This window comes from Molothrus aeneus, chromosome 9, assembly GCF_037042795.1.
Source record: "Molothrus aeneus isolate 106 chromosome 9, BPBGC_Maene_1.0, whole genome shotgun sequence".
NCBI lineage: Eukaryota > Metazoa > Chordata > Aves > Passeriformes > Icteridae > Molothrus > Molothrus aeneus.
Window position 1 is genome coordinate 4399191 of NC_089654.1, and position 20760 is coordinate 4419950.

The following is a 20760-nucleotide window of genomic DNA, read 5'->3' on the forward strand; positions in this document are numbered from 1 at the left end:
AACAGTGTTAGTAACAAAAATGGTGATGCAGTGGGGTTGTTGCAAAAATCTGGAAGTATTCTTTGGTTGTAAATTTTACCATATATTTGCCACCTTATTTTCTCACAATTAAAATTGGTGGGAAGCTTCCTTTTACTTTTGAATAAGTTTTTCCACAGAAGGAAACACATTCTGAGTTCTGAAGCAGGGAATAAAACGGTTTTCCCAGAGGAGAAAAAGCAACTTTTTGAAAAGTGCACTGGTAATTCTGTAAACAGCTGCTTGCTGGCTCCAGTCTGATCTTCCTTTCAGCTCTGATGTGTTTCAGTTTTTCTTTTAACAGGAAACTGCCATTTCTGTTTGGTGAAACTGTAGAGGAATTAATTAGAGGGAGCAAAGGCTCCCGAACTTGGGACATGAACTCTGCAATGGATGTGTTGCACTTGCAGGCTCCATTTTCATGGTGGGCATTTTATTTTCAAGTGTGATAAATCCTAATTCAGCAAATTAGAGAATTGGTTTGGGACTCCAGCTCACCAGAAAGCCACAGTCACCAGTGGAGAAGGAGCAGCAATGGAGAAGAGGACAGTGGTGGAGAAGAGGCAACATTCCCCCTGACCCATGGACCCAAGGAAGCAGAAAATGACCTGTGCTTGCTGTCATAAATCTCATGTGTTAGACCTACCTCTAATTAAATCAGGTTGTAAATTATGTGTAAAACCTGACGGTGCTTTTTGGTTCTCTCTGGAAAATGTGTTAAGCTCTAGGAAATTCTGTCTCCTGGGTCCCTGCTCCTGTTTCAGCCTCACTCCTGCTAATTCACCACTCCTTCTGTGTGTTTATTCACCACTGAGATGTGTGTGGTGAGAGGCAGCAAAACAAAGGCAAGCAGCAGAGAGAAGCTTGAAAATTCCACATGCTGGGATCACTGTCATGGTTTGAAGTTATATCTAGAGGGTGCTCTGTGTTTATAATCTTGGTTTATCTTTTACTGATGTTGAAATATTGGATGGGTGCTGTATTTCCCAGCCAGCAAAGGTCTCGTGGATGGAGAGGTCTTTCTGTAAGTGGTGGTTTTTTTTTTTGTTTGTTTTCTTTTTTGTCATGGACAAATGATTAACAACTGAATCAATTGTGCCAGAGGTTGAGCAAGCTGTATCACACAGGCACATCTTGGGTTCAGGCTGGGGCAAAGTCATTTGGAAGAAAAAAAATCAGACACAAAAGGCAAACAGAAAGCTTTGCACAGCCTGAATCATCTCCCCCACCAGTTTGTCCTCAATGTCTAGAGGGCAGTTTATCACTGTGCTCAGTAACTCTGGGTTCAAAAAAGGCTGCCTGAAATACAATTTTTTACTTGGAGTAGATTCCTACAAGGATTCAGTTAATGTGCCCCTCTGTGTTAAATTGTTATCATCAGGCTGCCAAACCAGAAATATGTCCCAGGCAGTTGCTGATTTTGCAGGGATGTGGCTCCACAGGCAGAATAATGTCATTTGTAAGGTAACTGTGACACATTAAGGTGTAGCACTCATCCAGGTAATGGCACTGAGCTTGTTGGGTTGGTTTGTTATTAGTGAATATGAATCACTTTATATATAGCACCCATCATTGCCATGCTGAGCAAATTAAAATGTATTTGCTCTTTGTATCACCACAGCACTCAGAGATGTGTCCCAGGGTGAGAGATTGTGCTGCTAAAAGCCAGAGTTGCACAGAGTCAGGCTCTGTCTTCTCAAAGACCTTGTCCAGTAAGGAGGAGAGTGGGAAAACACAATGATACTCCTCATTTTGTGCAGGGAAACACAGAGAACCTTGCTCTCTCTAAGATGCTCTAGGCTAAGACTAATAGGAAAATGAAAGGAAAGACTCTTGTGTCTCTGGAATCAAAAATCCGTGCCTGGAGGGAGAAGCAGCAGGATGTGAAGGCTCAACAGGCAACCAAAGAAAAACTTCCAGGTTCTGATCTGCCTTTGAAAGCCCAGCTGAGCTGACTGATGGCCACCAGCCCATGGTAAGTTCTCAGCCCAGTCAGGACCATTTAAGAGAGAGAATGACTCAGTGTAGCAGCAAGAAAACACCGAGACATTCTATTTGACACCCTGACAGGTCCTGCTTTCATGGCCTCAAGACTTTGGGGATGTGGAGCAGGGAATCTCTGTGGCATGGCCCAGCCTGGGCTGGGGCTCTTGTCCTCCCCAGCAGCAGGAGAGACAGGGAAGGGCACTCTGAGAGACAAGGCTTTCCCTGAGGCATGAGAATAAGTGCTTATGCCTCGTGTCTGACCTTCCTCTGGAAGACAGACATGAAAAGCAGCCATAAATAAATGATTCTGCACTCTCTTCCTAGAAAGCCGACTTGAGTTTACTTATCACTTCCTTCTTGCCAAGACTCAAATATGTTTCATTTGTTGAAATATTCATTTCCCCCATCCCTTGAAAGGAGCATTTCAAAGGAAGGTGCAGATTGCTCCTCGGCAGAGCTTTGCTGGCCTCGGGAAAGCCGTGTGTGTGCTGACCAGCCACTGCAGCGTTTACCTTGTGAGCCTGCCAGCTGCTGCCTCATCTGCTGTTTACAGGGTGGCAGAGCAGCTCTGCAGTTTCTTTTTTGTGCTTGAACCCTGTTCAGGCCCCCACAGCAGGCAGGGTGGGGGTGTTGGTGGTGTGGGACCTGCAGCAGAACCTCGGAGCAATGAGCGCCCAGCTGCTGCTGCTGCTGCTGCTCTGCGCCGTGCTGGGCACCCACACTGCTTATGGCTTTGGGTGAGTGAGAGCTTCTGGAGGGGATGGCAGGAGAAACCAGCAGGGTCAGCACAGGCCTGGGCGTTGTAGGGGCTGTAATGGCTGTCCTGAGTGATTTCTGCAGCTCTAATGAATGGCAAAAGACGTCAACGTAGGGCAGCAGCGTTTCTGCCTTCAGAGGAGCAGTCCTGGTGATGAATTGGAGCTGACAAATTGCCATGCTCGTGCTGTAACGTGGAATTCGTTGAACATGCAGCCTCCTTCCATGCTGGCTGCCCCACAGAGGGCTGGGCACACGGGTGTTGTTTCCTTCAAGTGCAGAAGTGGTGGGAATGTGGCTGAGAGCTGTTCCTGTCTCTGCTGGTGTAATAGATTTTGCTGTTTCAGAGAACTGCATCTTGTAATCTTTCCAATCAAACTATATTTTTGCACTGTTCTCTGAACTTTGAGCTTTGATTTCATGCCTCAGCAAGCTGATGAGGTTTTGTAATTCCTTTATTCAATGTGATTTTTAATATGCTATAATGGGAACCCCATGCCAGGCACTAAATCATACTTAAAGCTTCAGCTGATGCTGTTCCTTGTCAGGGTGGAAGAATTGGGAACATCGCTGTGGTAGTTTCCTTGTCAAACTGGGTATGAAAAGAAACTAATTGTCAACATTTTACTAAAGCTCCCCACTTGAAGGAGGTGCAACAAGGGAGCATTTGTCTGGGACAAGGATTTAATCAGAAATCCTGAATCCACCAAAAGAGGAGGCAGCATTTTAACTCTGGCATTGTGGAAACCTTGGAGACAGTGAGAGTGGCTGGGGTGAGCAGTAAAGGCTCACACTTGGGGTTCAGGTTCATTACTGGGCTGAAAGGGACTAATGTGTTAATGACTCATGAGCTGAGAGTACAATCTAAGACCAGTGTCTTTGGCCAGCTTGGGGGAAAATGGGCTGCTGGGCAAAGAGAGACTCTTAAGCCAGGTTTTGAGAAATGCTGAGTGCATGCCAGGCCTTTTCTTGAGATTGATGTTCATCATGGAGATATGTGACCTTGGGGCCACGGAGTGAGGGCAGCAGCTGGTGGTGAAGGTTTTACTGCTTGCACAGCTTGAGGTGAAGCCCAGATTGGTGGGCTGTGGGTTTAGTTTCCCATGCAGGCACTGGAGAGTGGATCAGGTTTTTACAGAATCCGTGCCAGTGGAACGAATGCCATCAGGATGAGGACTGAAATCCAGAGGTTGCATACAAAGCGTGATGAGTGTTAGTTCTCCTTGGTGTGTAGTTTCACACAGGCATAGGCTGAGGGGCCAGGCCCTCACAGCTCACAGTTTCACATCCTGAAGCTCTCGTATTGTTGGACACAGTGGCCAGGAGTCCCTGAGCCCCAGTGTGGCCAGGGCCAGGCACGCCCGCTCCGCCAGTGTCCCACCGCAGCCCCGTGACTGCATCCTCTCCTCCTGGTCCTCCTGGAGCAAGTGTGACCCCTGCCAGAAGAAAAGGGTGAGTGTCTGTGCTCTGGGGACCGCTGAGAAACCAGGAGGTGGGACCTCCTTTGAGCCATGTCCCTTTTGTCTGCAGGGTTGGGCAAACTGAGAGGGGCTGATGAGGAAAGCCCTGTAAGGGTGAGACCACGGGCTTTGCTTTCAGGTGGCTTTTAGCTCTTCAGCTCCCACCCCCAGTGATTCCAGTGCTTTGCAGGGTGCCTCACTGTCCTGAGAAGGTGTAAGGCCAGGCTTTGCAGGGACTTTCCAACACAGTCCTGTCTTTCCATCGTCAGTGCAAGGCACCTTCCCCACTAATGGTCCCCCGTGGGACCTGGAGACGCTCGGTGCCTCTCAGGATTAAGATGCTTTTTTCTTGTCTGCCAGGCAGCATTTTCCACCCGAGAAGCCCCATCAAATGAAAGTAATGATCCCAACAGCGTGAAGAGCAAAATCCCCGTTGCTAGAGAGACCTCTGCTAACAAGTTGGAGAAGCTGTTCCCAGGCTTAAGCAGAAATAACCAGTGATGGGAGCTGGGGGGAGAGTGAAGCTTCATATCAAGGAGTTAATCTCAGAAGCTGGGGAAAAAAAGGAGGGACAACATATTGGATGGAGTAATTGACTGCTTCACAGCAGTGTTGTGGGCGGAAAAAAATCCCTAATGATACAGAGGGGCAAGTAAATACACTGACTGAAAATAACAAGGGATGTCGTTACCAGCGCTAATTGAAAGAGAGGAGATGGAACTGGATCCTTCCTTACTCTTGCAAAGTCCTGCACTGCACTGTCAGGCTCATTTAAACAAACTGTCAAAGAAAAGCAAACTTTCCTTCATCCCTCCCAATCCTCAACCCTTCTTCAGTAAAATTAAAACTGTCGCAGATCAGAAACCTTTGAAATGAGGCAAATTACCAGCTTCACACTTGTGTGCTGACACTTTTCTCTTTTAATATGACAGAGCGCGCTTAGATCAGATCCCGGCGACACAAAGTTTGTTTTTCAACCAGAGAAGCGTAAAATTCACCATTTCTGTGCACTTGAGTCAATATTTTTTATTTCATCACAGTACAGGTTTGCCCGCCTGGAACAGCCCTCTCAGTTTGGTGGAGATCCCTGTGATGGCTCTGACAGGGAGGCTGAGCAGTGTGTCACCAACAGCCCTTGCAGGAGCAGAGCTCGCTGTGATGGCTTTGTGTGTGCAGTTACAGGTATGGATTTGGGAGCTGGTGCTGCTCAGGTGTCATTCCTGATGCCACGGTGCTGAACTTTGTGCTTCCACTGGAGTTTACTGGGCCAGAGGGATGCCAGGAGCTGACCTGCCTCCTTCCGGGCTTGTGTTTGTGTCAGTGAGTCTATTGGCCATCTTTAGAACCTCCAAACAGGAAATTGTAACCTGGTTATGTCAGCAAAATCTGTAGCACAAGGGACAGCAACAGGAGCTCAGCACCTGAATGGGGCAAAGGAAAAGCCTCTGCTCTGCATCTTCCAGTGTTTTGGTGAGACTGAGAACACTCAATAATTTTGGACATGGGGAGAGAGACAAAAAATAATACCATATACAAGGCCTGCTGAAACAGCATCTTTGTTCTTTCAAAGAAACAAAAATTACCAAAAACATTCTGTACTTTTTTATGCTTTTAATTATTGGGGGTTTTTCCTAAAATGAGCAAGGAATTTTAAGATTATGACGCTTTTGAGTGAAACTGAGCAGATGGACTTTGGGGATCCATGCAGATAGAGAAGAATTTTTTTTTTTTCCCAGCCAGATTTGAACCATTCAATTCCAGGAATTTTTTGTTTTGCTCCTAGACTCAGTCTCAGGGAGTGTGAACACAGATTGTTTCATGGGTAACTTTCCCCTTCCATCCTAGGGAGATGCATTGCACGGAGGCTGCTCTGCAATGGGGATGACGACTGTGGGGACCAGTCAGATGAGAAAAACTGCAAAAAAGTGTTCAGGAAATGTGACCAGAAGATGGAAGAGTACTGGGGAATAGAGAACCTGGCAAAAGGGTAAGGCTGTGACTTTGGTGAGATGCTCTCTTACTTAAGGCTGAGCATGATCTAATGTGACTTCAGACAAACACTGAGCAGAGGAAAGCTGGAGCAGTTGCTGTGCCCAGGAGTGAGCTGGGATCCAGGAACCTGATCCAAAGCCTGGGGGACATTGAGCTGTTGGAGCAGGTCCAGAGAAGGTCACCAAGTTGGTCAGAGGGATGGAGCAGCTCTGCTAAGAGGAAAGGCTGAGGGAATTGGGGTTGTTCAGCCTGGAGAAGAGAAGGCTGTGGGGTGAGCCATTGCAGCTTTTCACCTGAAGGAGGGAACAAAGACAGAGGGAGGTGATTTACAAGGGCCTGGAGCGACAGGACAAGGGGGAATGGCTTCCATTGCCAGAGGACAGGGTTAGATGGGGGATTGGGAATAAATTCCCACCTGTGAGGGTGGGCAAGCCCTGGCACAGGTGCCCAGAGAAGCTGTGGCTGCCCCTGGATCCCTGGGAGTGTCCAAGGCCAGGCTGGACAGGGCTTGGAACAACCTGGGATAGTGTAGGGTGTCCCTGCCCATGGCAGGGGGTGGGACTAAATGACCTTTAAAGGTCCCTCCTAAACCAAATAATTCCATTAATCCTTGGGTTTGTATTCTTACACCCTGTATGGGTTTGGTGGGGAGGGGAAAAGGTATTCAAATTCTTTTGATTTCTTCCATGACATTGAGAGGTGGGGGAAGTTTTGTGCTTTGTATGAGGGTGGTAGAGTAAACCTGCCTATTAGCAGCTCTGTGGGGATTAAAATCTAAGTCTGAATTGATTCAGCTTTTGCAGGCTAAGATTGTGACAACTTTCTGTAAGATCAGACTGTGTGAAAAGAGGGGGGGTTTTTTCTTACTCTGCAGGGAAAAAATTGCTTTTTACATTAAAAAAAAGAAAAAGGAAAATCATATTGCAAGAAAAAAAATTCTCATTATTCTCTGGAGATATGGCTTCTGCACATGTCATTACTAATGCTTTGTACTTCTGAGTTTAATCAAAATTAAAAATAATGTTGGACAATTATAGGAACATGCTTCTCATCTCTTTGAAGCTACAATTGCTCAGTAATTTGCTTTTAGTGGACTTCCCTTTTTTTCCAGATTGTTCTAAAATTAGAGTTAATTTTTTTACAGCTTCAGTGTCATTATCATGCAAGCCTCTCTCCCCAAAATCAGGAGAGGCAGATCCAACAGAGTCCTGGAGCGCTGATAGTTTTTTTGTGGGGTTTTTTGATGAAGTTTCACCCCACCAGCAGCAATGGGAAAAGCAAGTGATGGGGTTTAATCTCCTCATCTCCACAAACTGCAGTGCTGCACCCTTCCTTAGAGCAGACAGGTTAAGGTTTCTGTCCTTCATCCACTGAAATCAAAGGAAAACTCCCTGTGCTTTCAGGGATTACTTGAGCTGTGGCTTGAGTCCCTCTTTTCTTGTTCCCCAACAATTTTTACTGTGATCTGCTGACCTCTGGTTGCCCCTGAGCCAACCTGGCAAAGATTTTGGCTGATAAACCAGGATGAAGACGTGGGAATTACAGATCAGTCTGGGTTGATGGCTTGGATGGGCAAATCTGTCTTTGAAGGTTCTGAAGGGTGCTGTGGATATTTGGGGATAGTCAGAGTGAGCAGCCTGGTGGGGTGAGGGTCTGGCTGGCTGATCCAGTTTGTTCTGCTCTTCCTGGAGAGTTCCAGCAAAGGCCACAGGGTTTTTACTGCCAGTGCTGGTGGCAGTAACACTGGTGTCATTCACAGCTGGGGGATGAAAATTGCCATTTATATTCATCAGGTGTCAAAATTCAGCTCTGTCTTTTGCTTTCTCATTAGTCAGGTCCTTCTGCAGCACCTGGCTTGGCTGGACAGTGAAAGAGGCCAAGCTTTCTTTTGGGGTTTCAGAATAAAGAAGTGTGAAACAAAGAGCCTGTGGCCAAATAAAACTATCTTTTGTCTCTCTCAGCCAAGACATTCGGTGTTTAGCTCTGAATTGATGGTGCCATAAAAGATTGCTGTTCTGCTTCACCTACAGGTTGAATATCTTCACAAACAGCTTGGAGGGGTTGGTCCTTGATCACAGGTACTATGCTGGGGGATGCTCTCCCCAGTACATCACAGACACCAGGTTCAGGAAGCCCTACAACGTGGAGAGCTACACACCAGAGGTGCGTGCCAGATGTGCCTGCAGATAAACTCACACACACACATTCCAATGGATTTAGTGCCCAAAGATAATTGCTGGATCACTTTGTAAAAAAATCACAAAATTCTTGACACCCAATAGGATCAGGCTGATTTTTACCCTGTTCTAGAACATCCTCATACCGCACACACTCCACAATGTTGAACACACCACAGGCTTTGTGTGGAAAACTTGTTCCTGTCATGCATCAAAGCTGTATTTCAAATATCATATATTTGACCTTAGTGCTTCTGATGGCATGATGTTTTTGAGTGCTGCCCACTTGAAAACCTTTTCTTTTTAGAATTTGTTCTTAAATTGATGTCTGTGTTTAAGATTTCACCTTCTTTGCACAAGATTGACATATTAAGTGAAAGCCTGAGGACCTTGCAGTATGGAGGAGATAGGAGCTTTCCTGCTGCTGTAAATCAAGTATTCTTGAAGTACCTGTGTTAATAATAATAGTGCTTTGCAATTATACAAGGCTTTTCATCTTCAAAGTGCAAGCATTAATTCACGACCATATTTGTGTCTGCATTCCTTCCCCACGCTTCAGGTGTACAATCACTGTGCAGGAAATGAGACGTGTTGTTTTTCCTTTCTGTTTAGACCAAAGGCAAATATGAATTTACAATGACTGAATATGACTCCTACTCAAATTATGAAAGCAGTGTCCTGAAGGAAAAAGCTAAACAGTCAAGCTTCAGCTTCGGTATAAAAATACCAAAAATGTTTGAACTTGGTTACAGCTCAAATGACATGAGGTTCAAGAAGTTCATGCAGAGGATGAAAAGATTTTCTTCAAGTGTAAGCACTGCTCCATTTAATTCCCTCTAAGTGTGTGTGTGTGTGTGTGTGTGTGTGTGTGTGTGTTGGTTTGAGGCTCCTCCTGAGGTCAGCAGCCAGCACTGGGATAAATCAAATCCTTTCCCCAACTGGATTCTGCCATTTGTTCAAGGCTTGACTACCCCCACGATGCCTTCCTTTGTGTCTGCAGCATCCAGGAGCTTTTCCATTCAGCTCTCAGCCAGGATCTGGGCTGCTTGGCCTTTGAAATCAGCCACAACTTTGTTGAGAGGACTCAGTGATGCTTGAGGATCCCTTCCAGCTGTGGAAATTCTCTGATTCTCAGTGTGGTCTGTCCACTGCCCTGCTGGGCATCCACCTTTGAATGCTTGTAGTGAAATATTGAAACTGAAAAGCCTGTTCAACTTGAATCTGTAACTCCTACGACTGCCATCATTTGGTTTTGTTTCTTTTTCATCTGTTATTGCCATAAACAAAGGTAGCTCATATCAGTGGTGTAATACTATCCCCAATCTCTGTCTCCTTTCAGTATAAAGTGTACTCAGGAATGGCAAAGTAGTCCTTGCATTTGCTTCCTGCAAAGTGGAATTCCTCACAACAAGATCAGAGGTTGATGAGAAGCATCTGCAACAGATACCCATAAAGAAACCAAATGTTAAGTTCTGAATTTATTATTTAAGCTGCAGTATTCTATACTGATCCCTCCTTGATGTGCTTGTCCTGCTGGCCCAGACAACTGAACACTAAATCCTTTGAACATAATGGAAGACATTTTCTGTTCCAGATTTTGATGCCAGAAAGGGGAGAGAAAAAAATTATCCATGTTTACATATCTACAAAGAGCCATATAAGTATGTGTGTGAGAGAGAGAGAGTGTTTGAGTTTTCTTTCCTTTCAGTTTTGATAAGTCTGTGAAATATGAATCTGGCTCAGCCAGAGAGTGACCATTTCCCATACAAATAATGATTTCAGATGTCAGAATTTTTCAGGAGGAAGCTTGTGAGAGATGAAGTTTCATTAGGGGTAAAGCAGTCCCGCAGTCCTGCAGGATGCTGAGGTGTCCTTGCATTCTGGATGTGCCACAGCAGAACCTGGGCCCTGCCTTTTCCTGTGCCCCATCATGGCCTGACTCTCAGCAACTTTTACTACTAAAAGTTTTGCTTTTGCAAAAAACAGGAGATTTTTTTAGGAGATGAAAACTAGCAGATTTCCAGTTATAGGATTTCCAGTTGGAAACTGTGAAATCAATAAATCCCGACCGGCGCTGATGGTTTAACTGCAAATAACAAACTCCCGTTGTCCTGAGAATGCCATCCCTCACTCCTCCTGGGTTCTCCTGCCCTTCCTGCAGTCCAGCAAGTTCCTCCACGCCCGTTGTGAGCTGGCTGTTGGTGCTTACAAGCTGAAGCCCCGGGCCCTGATGCTGCACCACGAGTTCCTGCGGCGGCTGCGGCAGCTCCCTGTGGAGTACAGCTACGGGGAGTACCGGGAGCTCCTCAGGGACTTTGGGACACACTTCATCCAGGAGGCCACTCTTGGAGGCATCTATGAGTACACCTTGGTCATGAACAGCCACGAGCTCCACAAGGCAGGTACGTGCAGCTGATGGTGGGGAAGGAGCTTTGGAGGAATGGGAGCCCTCCTGGAGCCAGGTCTCATCAGCTCTTGGAGGTTCATTTCTCACCCAAGGTAGCTCAGCTGCCTTTGGAGGCATAAAATCAGCAGGATGGCTTCTGTTGGAAGCAAAAAGGTTTAATAAAAGGCAAAATAATAAACTCTTTACAGAGAAAAACAGCCAGGTGCAAGAGGCTCTTGCTCTTGGTCAAACACCTCACAAGAGCAATTTCTTTGTTCTCTTCTTTTTTTTGGTAAATTGCCCAGGTGGGACTTTTGGCTCCTGTCCAATTAGCTATCCTTAAGTGTGAGGTGAAGTCCCCCAGGTCCTATGAGATGCCTTTTTCACCTAATTGAGGAGGGAAACTTCTGGGCTTCTTTCCTTTTTAAGGGGACAAAGGATAATTTTGTCACTCCATCAACAGGGGGGCACATTCCTACACTTTGTGGCTGGATTTTGGGTGTGAAAACCTCTGTGCAGGCACACGGGGATGACTCAGGTCTGAGAGGGAGAGGGAGGTGATGGGAGAAGGGCTCAACAACATCTCAAAGAAATCCTGCAGGAAATGTGGGAGTAGAGGCAGTGAATAAAGAGGTTTTCAAAGCATGCTCAGCGTCATGGGCTGGATTTAGTTCACAAAGCCCTGTGGCAAGCATTTTAGACAACAGCATTTTAGAGGCTGACAAGATGTTGAGATGAATGAGAATCATGGATCTTAACAGTTCTGTTAGCTTTGAAAAGCTTCACCCACGATCTTTTTCCACTGCCTTTCAAATGGCAGTCCTGGAACACCTTTAGCCTCGAGAGCTTTTCCAGCATGTTGGAAACAGTAAATAATTTGCTGGGTGACTCTTGTGCCTGACATTGCTCCTGCTCTTTGGCTCTGGCTCCCTTTGTTGTGAGAAATGATGATTGTTGTGTAGGACAGAGTGAGCAGTGTGACATTAATCAATAGCTGCACTCTCAATTATTTATTCATTGGCAGGGGAGTGAGGAACTGCCTCTGCTGTCTCTTTGCAGAGGCATTTACTGGGCTCTGCTTTGTGTAGTACTCTGCTTGTTTGTTCTTCTGCTGTGTGGGAAGTTCCTTACCTTGCAGTCACAGAGAGGGACAAAATTTAGATTCACATTTCAGGTATTCAGGTATTCTAACAGAGTTTCCCAATTTCTCAGCTGGTGCTGTGGGCCCAGCTGGGTTGGTGACTAAAATCCTCCTCTTCCAGCATTTACCTCTCATTTCCACTTGGCTTCTGAGTCCTGTAGAATGCAGATATTTCATTTCATATAGTTCTGTTAAGTATCAAAAAAAACCCCTAAAAAGTAACCTTCTTCATATCTTTCTTTTCTTTTCCTAAAGCAAAAATACTTATAAATCTCATTTTCTTTGTAGGTGGACATAAAACATGAAACAATTGTATTAAAACTTTACAATTTTTGTGTATTTAAGGTTATTCTCTGAGTGATGTCCAGAAATGTGCACAGAGGGGCTTTAACATTGCTGTGAATTTTGGTAAATTCTCTGCGGGGCTTGGAGTAGATTTAGCTGGCTGTAATGCCCTTTTGAAAGAGATTGGAGGTAAGCATGAAACACTTCTGCCATTTCATCTCTTTGTCATAGTGAAAGGAAGGGTTTTGTCATCTTGCCTGCCTGAACTATTCCCCCACTCCCTCACAGCCACTTTTGAGTCTGGGGGCTAACCCCAGCCAGGCTTAACAGAGGGGGAAATACCTCAGAGCTTGGGGTTTTTCCCAAGATTTTCTGTGTGGAGAGTGAATATCTGCTCAGCATCCCAAGGATGATCAACCATCACCCACCTGGCCAGCTCAGTGTCAAATCTCAACCCCCAGCTCTCAGCAGGGCAACCCAGCACGCCTCTCTTTGCATCCTGATGGGGAAAACAGGGAGGTGATGGTGCTGTGGGAGCCTCTGGGGACGTGGGGAGCCGGGGGTGTGCACAGGAGGAAGGTGCACCTGGAAACCCATGGGGCAGAACAGGGAATATTGAGGAGCATGGGGCTGTGGAAGGACCTGTGAGCTTCAAAGCACGGGGAGGGAATTCAGGGGAGGGATGCAGGGTGCAGGATGGAGAATTCCTGCAGGGGAGCAGGAGGGACACAGGACACACTGTGCAGGGAACCAGGTGAGCAGCACCTGTGGCCTTTTTCCTTTGCCCTCTGGGTGGGACGGGTCCTGCCTGGGAGCGATTTTGGTGTCAGTGATGACTGCAGCCCACAAAGGCACAGGGTGGGCACAGCTGGGCTCTTCCCTGAGTGCATTTTTGCAGACAGCACTGCCAGCAAGCAGTTTGTGGAGGATTTCCAGGTGCTGGTCCGTGGAGGAGCGAGTGAAGAAATCACCACCCTGGCCCACAAGGACCTGCCCACGGCCCAGCTCATGCAGCAGTGGGGAGATGCTGTGCAGTACAACCCTGAGATCATAAAGCTGAAGGTACTGCATCCTCCCCTTCCACAAGCCCCAGCTGAGCTCCTTGGAGAACTCTGTGTTTAAATAGCCAGGATTTAGAGAAAAAAAAAGAAAAAAAACCAACAGGAATAACAGACTATGGTGGTGTTTGTGGGTCCCCGGGATGAGGGAAGAGATGAGAATCTTGACTCCATGTTTCAGAAGGTTGATTATTATATTATATTGTATCATATCATTATATCATTATATCATATCATATATCATATTATATTATATTAAAAATGCTATACTAAAACTATACTAAAGAAAAAGAAAGGAGATCTCAGAAGGCCGGAAAGGAAAGAACAATAAAATCTTGTGACTGAACAGAGTCCGACACAGCTGGACCATGATTGGTCATCACGTAAAAACAATCCACATGAAACCAATCAAAGATGCACCTGTTGGTAAACCATCTCCAGACCATATTACACAGCCATCACGTAGTTATTGTTCACATTTCCTTTCTGAGGCCTCTCAGCTTCTCAAAAGAAAAATCCTAGCAAAAGGATTTTCATAAAATATGTCAGTGCCAACAGACCTTATTGTGCAGCTTCTCTAAGTGAGCATTCAGAAATGCAGAGGTGGGGTGCTTTAAAGGGACTGTGGTTGGAAATACACAGAGTAAACAGCTTTAACCCTTTAACTTGGCTGTGCAGATGTCATTTCCTGCTGCCTGCCAGGCAATTCAGATAATCACCTTCTGTTTTACCAATGTATAACTTACCAAAAATTGCATCTGGCATAATATATTTTATAAGGACTTCTATTTTCCTTATTATTTATCTTGATGTTCCTTGATGTTTATTTCTGTGAGCACCAGTGCCCATTCTTTGAGGTGAATTTTCATTGTGCAGCTTAGCTGAACCTTAAAAACAGGAGTTAGGCTTGGAAGAGTCGAGGATTTTTGATCCCTGGAGAGTTTTAGAAATGCAAAAAAGCAAGCAGAAGTGTGCAGCAATTCTGCCTCATCATCTGTAATGTCAAAATGAGTGAATAGTGCAAAGGTGCAAGAGAGCATCCTTTTAAACAGGAGTTTGGACTGCTAGAGCTGGAAGTTGATTTATAGTTGTTTTTCCTTAAAAATTTAAAATTTCATTTTAGGCAAAATTTAATTTTAGGTAAAACCTAAATTTAAAATTTAATTTTAGGCAAAAATCTTTACATTTGTAAAAGGGGTTTGTTTCTCAAGAAAGAAGAATTCTAAAAAGGTGAAGCAAGCAAAAAGCAGTAATTTGGAAATACAGCCAGTGCCCATCTGGCACTTGCTGCAGCCCCTGGGGTGCTGTGGGTTGACCTTCCAGAAATGCCCTGGGAGGTCTCAGGGCAGGAGACAAGAGAAATGCAGCCCTGTGCACGAAATCCCCCTCTCAGAAAAACCTCCCGTGAGGAACTGAGGTGTTCTTTGTCTTGCCTGGCATCACTGACCAGGCTGCCCAGTGAAAAATCTCAGGCAGATGTAATTTGGATTTGGTATCTTCATTTCCATACCAATATCCCTGTGGGGCTGGAAGATCAAAAGTACCAGTGGAGTGTGACTAAATGTCAGGCCAAGAATGCTTAGTTAGGGAAAACTAAAGCAAATCAGTTCATAAATCATCTGCTGGAGGGACTTGGCAGGTCACTCTTAGTGTATTTCCTCATTTGTATGGTCTGAATTCAAAAAGCAAAGTATGGATCACAGATAATTGATGAAGAGTGGATGTGCAGCAGCAGGAAATGAGGATTTTTTTTTTTTTTTTATATTATTGGAACATTCTTTAGTTCTTGTAGTGTGAGCCTGTGTTGGCAGGAGGGTGATCTTTGGTGCTTCCTGTGTGTGGGCTGCATGGCAGCATCCCTGCAGGGAGGATGGGAATTTGGGATGGATCCTCTGATGGCACATGGAATTATCATCCCACAGGCAGCAATGGCTGACTGGCAGTGTTGACACCCCACTTGAACTTTCCCTTGTTCTCAGGAGGAAAAGAAACAAGTGAGCCAAAGTCTCCTTGGTCCTGTACCTTCACTACACTGTGCAAATTCTTTTCTTCTCTCCCTGACCCCATCTGCAGTTGGAGATCAAATCCTCTCCCTTCTGGAAGGCAATGAAACCCTTATCTGGGCTCCATAAGGATAAAAACCTGCCTTGAAATGCAGGAGTGGTGAAGGTGGAAGTGCTGGTGTGAATCCCTGTCACTGGTGCCTCTGGCTGTGCTGGGGGAGATTTTTGTGGACGGTTTTTAGGGGATCTTTTTAAAATCAGAGTAAGAGCTCACTCAGAAAATGTAAGTTTGGGCAAATCTGATCTAAAAATGTCTGTACCAGAAAAATGGATGAGAAAGGATTTAATTAAACTCCTGTGCAGCTGAGCCTGTTTCTTATCCAACAGGTTGGCTGCTGTATTTTGTTACACAGAAAATTTTGTTACTCCTCTGGTGTTGGAAACCAAGGGGAGCATCCCTGGGAGTATTCCTGACATTGTGGCCTGGTTGTTCACAAGGTTTTAGCAAACAGCAATGGGAAACCTGGAGTCTGTGCCACACAGCTTCCATTTCCCCCTCCAGCTGTGCCACCTTGGGATGTTGATGGGAATTAACTGGGAATTAATGCAGTTTCTCCCCTCCCTTTAGGCAGAGCCACTGTATGAGCTGGTGACTCCCTCTGACTTGGCTGATTCCACGAAAATAAAGGAGAATCTGCGCCGGGCTCTGGATGAGTTCCAGCTGGAGAGCAGCTCCTGCCGCTGTGCTCCCTGCCTTGGGAATGGCATCCCCTTCCTGAGAGGTACTGGGGGGCTGCTCCTCTTTCCTGCCCTCTTGACTGAATTCACAGAATTTACAGAATTCACAGAATCACTGGGTTGGAAAAGACCAAGATCATGGAGTCCAACCCAGCCCCAGCACCTCAACTCAACCCTGGCACCCAGTGCCACATCCAGGCTTTGTTAAACACACCCAGGGATGGGGACTGCACCACCTGCCCAGGCAGCCGTTCCAGAAACTTTGTCTTTAATAAGATAAAGAATCTCAGAATTTATTCCAGCCTTTATTTCCCTTGGCACAGCTTGAGACTGTGTCCTCTGGTTCTGTCAGTGCTGCCTGGAGAGAGACCAACCCCTCCTGAGCACAGCCACCTTTCAGGGGGTTGTAGAGAGCGATAAGGAAATTAGTTGGGGATTTGTGGGGAGCTTGTGGCAAGCAAGTTGCTCTTTCGTTTTTCCCATCATTTCTTTATCAGGGAATTACTCTGTGTTTTATAAGTTGCTGTGTTTGTAGATTCCTGGTAAGTAAAGACAGTAAAGTCAAGGGATGCGTCCTTGTCATGGGAGAGACCATTTTCTGTATCAGTTTAAAGAAGGATTTGTTACTTCGCAGTTATGCATTTAAAAAAAAATCCTTGACATCTTTAAGTCTCCTCCTTTTGATTTTAAGATTGCTTCCATCCTCCTGGAGAAGTGACTACTGTCTCAGCATTAATTAGTGTTTGTAAAAGGGTTTTGAAGATGAAAAGCCCCATATAAGCACCACAAGCACAGTGATCACCACCTCCCCCTGTTTCTGATAGAAGCTGTCCTCCTCTGTGAGCAGGCTGTGATTTAAAAAATGAAGGGGAAAAATAAATTGAATGAAAACTGCTCTGCCTAAACAAGAGATATATGATGCGATGAGAGCTTCTAACAAAGGGACCATTTTGTCAAGTGCCTAATTCCAATCTGCATCTGCAAAAGTCCTGATGAGAATTGTTATCATCAAATTGTATCTAATGCAGAAATGATCACTTCAGGTACCAGCAGCTGATTGTAGCACTTCAAGCATTTGTCTCGTGGTGACCTTTGTTTAAATAACTTTATAGGAGCTGAGTCCAGGTTAGTATTTCATTTAGGAGCTCCTCAGCAAAGGTTTTAAATGGCCGTGTATTTTCCAAAGTGGGAACTCTTCTCCAGGTTCCTGACATGGGATGCACATCCCCGGGCAGCCAGAGCAGGGATATTGGGTTTTTCCTCTGCCACAAAGCCAAGTTAGGATATTCCTGTCCTGGTTGCTCATTTTTGATGCTGCAGTTTGTTCTTTATCAGGAGCTTTCTCCACCTGCAGTGCTGCGTCCAGGTCTGAAAACCCAAATACTAAAAGGAGCTGCTGGAGTGAGTCCAGAGGAGGCCACAGGGAAGGCAGGATGAGATGAGATGTTGTGAAGGAATTCCTGGCTGTGAGGGAATGGCACAGGGTCCCCAGAGCAGCTGTGGCTGCCCCTGGATCCCTGGCAGTGTCCAAGGCCAGGCTGGGCAGGTCTTGGAGCAGCCTGGGACAGTGGAAGGTGTCCCTGCCCTGGCAGGGGCTGGGATGGGATGAGCCTCAGGGTCCCTCCCAGCCCAAACCATTCCAGGGTTCTGTGGCCTCTTTTGCAGAAGAGCAGGAGGACTCTGTGGTGCCCTGGCTTGTGGAATTGCAGCAGTGAGGCTGAGGCTGAGCTGCAGGGCAGGAACAAATGCCTGGGGAGGTGAGAGGGGGTGCAGGGCAGTCACAGCTCCCCCGGTTATTGGTATTGATCCCTTCAGCACTGGAGAAAAATGATGCCATTTCCCCCACTGTCCCTTGCTCCCAGAAGATGAAGTGCTGGGGAGAAGTGGGTGCCTGCTGGGAAACGTGGCTCTCTCCAGGTGTGTAATTCTGTGCTGTGCTTGCTTTCAGGAGCAGAGTGCGAGTGCCTGTGTCCCCTGGGCACCAGGGGCACCGCCTGTGAGATCAGCAGGAGCAGAGGTGAGAGGAACAACCCCAGCTGTGCCAGGGTGGCCAGGGGACTGATGCCAGCCCAGTGCACCCAGCTGGGCCCCTGCAAAGGGGACAGATGTATTTCCCCTGCCCGCTTCTGAATTTCTGTGCCCTCTTGAGGGGGTGGGTTTATTTTTGCATGTACGTGCCTTACAATTGGATCAAAATAGGAATTCCTGCCTGATTTACAATCCCTGGAAGGCCTCAGGTCTCCTCCTTAGGAAACAGCTCTGTTTCCTAAGCTTTTCCCTTTGATAAAGCCAGCATGTTGCAAACTGTTCTCCACCAGATATGCTACCATGCATTTTAATCTTAAAATCTTATTATTCTGTTTTGAAGCATTTATTAATGCTTCTTGGTCACTTTATGTCTCCGCTGCCTCCTGACTGATGTTCTTAACTCCTTCTAGTTTAGGATCATCTATGAATTTAATCATTTTGTTTACTTCCTCCAGCTCATTAAGTTATGCTAAATAACACCAGATCCCAGGCACCCAGAGCTCTGGCACCAACCCACAATTTGATGCACTGCATTTATCACTGGCTTTGTTTACAGCCTTACCCAGTACTCATTCTGCATGGCTGTGTCCAAACTGAGCCAGGCTGAAATGCACTTTAAGCCAAGATTTCTCTGAACAAGGGAGTCAATTTTTGGGTGTTTCTAAGGCAGTCCATGGAGCCCTGAATAGTGGAGTCCCTAACACCTTGCTTCAGTCTGTTTTTCACACTCACAGTCACATCCAAGCCTCCCAAAGCTCACATCCATCCATTTGTCAACACTGTATCTTCATTTCTCGCTCCCCTTTCCTCCTTTTATGTGTTGCCTCCGTGATTCTCAGTATTTTGAATTTATGTCACTCACATGCTCAGGGTCCAGAAGAATCAGTGTAATAGGAAAAGCAATGGAGGGAAAGCTGAATAGTCAAGCTGTTGTTCACTGAAGTGCTAACACTGCCCCTACCACCTTGAAATGTGGCTGAGCCCAGTTTAGTTGGTCTGTTTCCCATCTAGGCTCAGTCTAAGACAAAGAGAGAAACACCCTTCAAGCAAATATAAAGCTAATTGCCTATTTTCCCCCACCTTTCACGTCTATCTGAAGTGTAGTTTGAACAAACACCAGAAATGCTGAACAGAGAATTAACACCTCTGAAACAATCCCTCATTGTGAATGACTCTGGTGTATTGTTAGTGATGTGGACAGGGACAGAGTCAAATACAATTCATGGGAGCCGACAGCTCTTCCCATGGAAAGAGCTGCTTGTTTCTGCTGCTCCTCTCCAGCTTTGTTGTTGTTTCTTTTCCAGATGCTGCTGTCAGTGGAGGCTGGGGGTGCTGGGCCAGCTGGTCCCCGTGTTCAGGAGCTCAGAGGACGAGAAGGAGACAGTGCAACAACCCTGCCCCACAGAATGGTGGCTCCTCCTGCTCAGGGCCAGACTCTGAGACTGCTCCTTGCTAGAAGGAATCACACAGAACCGATGGCCAGCCTGCTTGGGAAGGCATCACCTCACTGGCTGAGCCGGCCTTGCTCTGCCCATGGGTCTCACCCAAATCAAATTTCACAAGACACTGGGAGCTGGGAGGGTGTTAGGAACCACACCTCTGGGTGTGCATTGTTCTGTGGGATTGAATGTTCTTGTTGACCAATATTTTGCCTCTTCCCTGTGTTTGTTGCAGTGGGCTAAATGAGACAAGCTTTATCTCTGTCTGTACTTGGTAGCTGCATTTCAAATTGTACTGTCTTGTTGGTGAAGGCTCCTCTGAGACAAGAGGAGACACTTTGATCTCACGTGCAGCAGGCTGTGCACTGATGCACAGATCCTGTGTCGTGTGGAGCAAAACCCAGCACATTAAAGCCTAAATCTCAATGAGCACAGCAGTATCTAACGTGACATTTAGAGCCACTGTGCCTCACTACCCTGCTCTCACAATTCCTTGTACTGTTCCCACCCCTGCCATGGGCAGGAACACCTTCCACTGTCCCAGGCTGCTCCAAGCCCTGTCCAGCCTGGCCCTGGACACTTCCAGGGATCCAGGGCAGCCACAGCTGCTCTGGGACAAATGGAACACTTTGAAAAGCTGCCTGCACATCCCCTGAGGTCCTCTGCCCTTAGTACCTATGTTTGCCTCGGACAAGCTGTGGTTAACAAGTCTGGTCCCATGAAACCCAGTATTCCAGCTACTGCTGGGTGCTGTCATTATAGTGCAAGAGCTCTATTGTCATTACATTGCAAGGGTTCCACATTGCCAGAGTTCCATACCTCCTTGATGTTTCCTGTAGGCAACTCCTCTAGGCACTGCCTCTTCCTCCTCACAGCAGCCAACAGACTCCAGTTCCCCTCCACCAGCCAATCCACTCTTTTATAACACTCTTCTTATTGGCTACACTGCAGCCTGTTAAAGTCAGGCCTGCTCCTAATATTTAATAATTGAGCCAGCTGCAACTCTTTAAGGGATATGATTACTTTCTATACTACCTTTATTTACTTATGTTCTATCCCCCTACAGCTGGGTCTGCCCAGGGTGGGACATCTCACTCAGAGAGAGTTCACTGTGAAAAGAGACAAACTGGTTTGCCTTTCGTTACCATCCCTGGGGCTGTGCATCACAGTCCAGGTCTAACAAGAGGAGCTTTACAGCACTGTGCACCATTTCCTGAGCCTGCATCCTTCCAGGGACTTATCCCCTGAAGCTTTGCTGGTGGTAAATGATTTTTGCAAAGGCATTTGGTTGGG

At 46.3% G+C, this 20760-nt stretch overlaps 1 protein-coding gene across 1 annotated transcript; it reads left to right on the top strand.

Annotated features, from left to right (window-relative positions):
* Positions 1-2670: 2670 nt before the first annotated feature.
* C8B (complement C8 beta chain) lies at positions 2671-20248 on the top strand. The gene is made up of 12 exons (XM_066555840.1): positions 2671-2741; positions 4077-4212; positions 5261-5402; positions 6066-6207; positions 8243-8375; positions 9002-9199; positions 10551-10791; positions 12262-12390; positions 13100-13263; positions 15891-16044; positions 17949-18017; positions 19333-20248. The coding sequence occupies exons 1-12, from the start codon at positions 2671-2673 to the stop codon at positions 19482-19484; spliced, it is 1731 nt and encodes a 576-aa protein (XP_066411937.1). The 3' UTR covers positions 19485-20248.
* Positions 20249-20760: the final 512 nt, after the last annotated feature.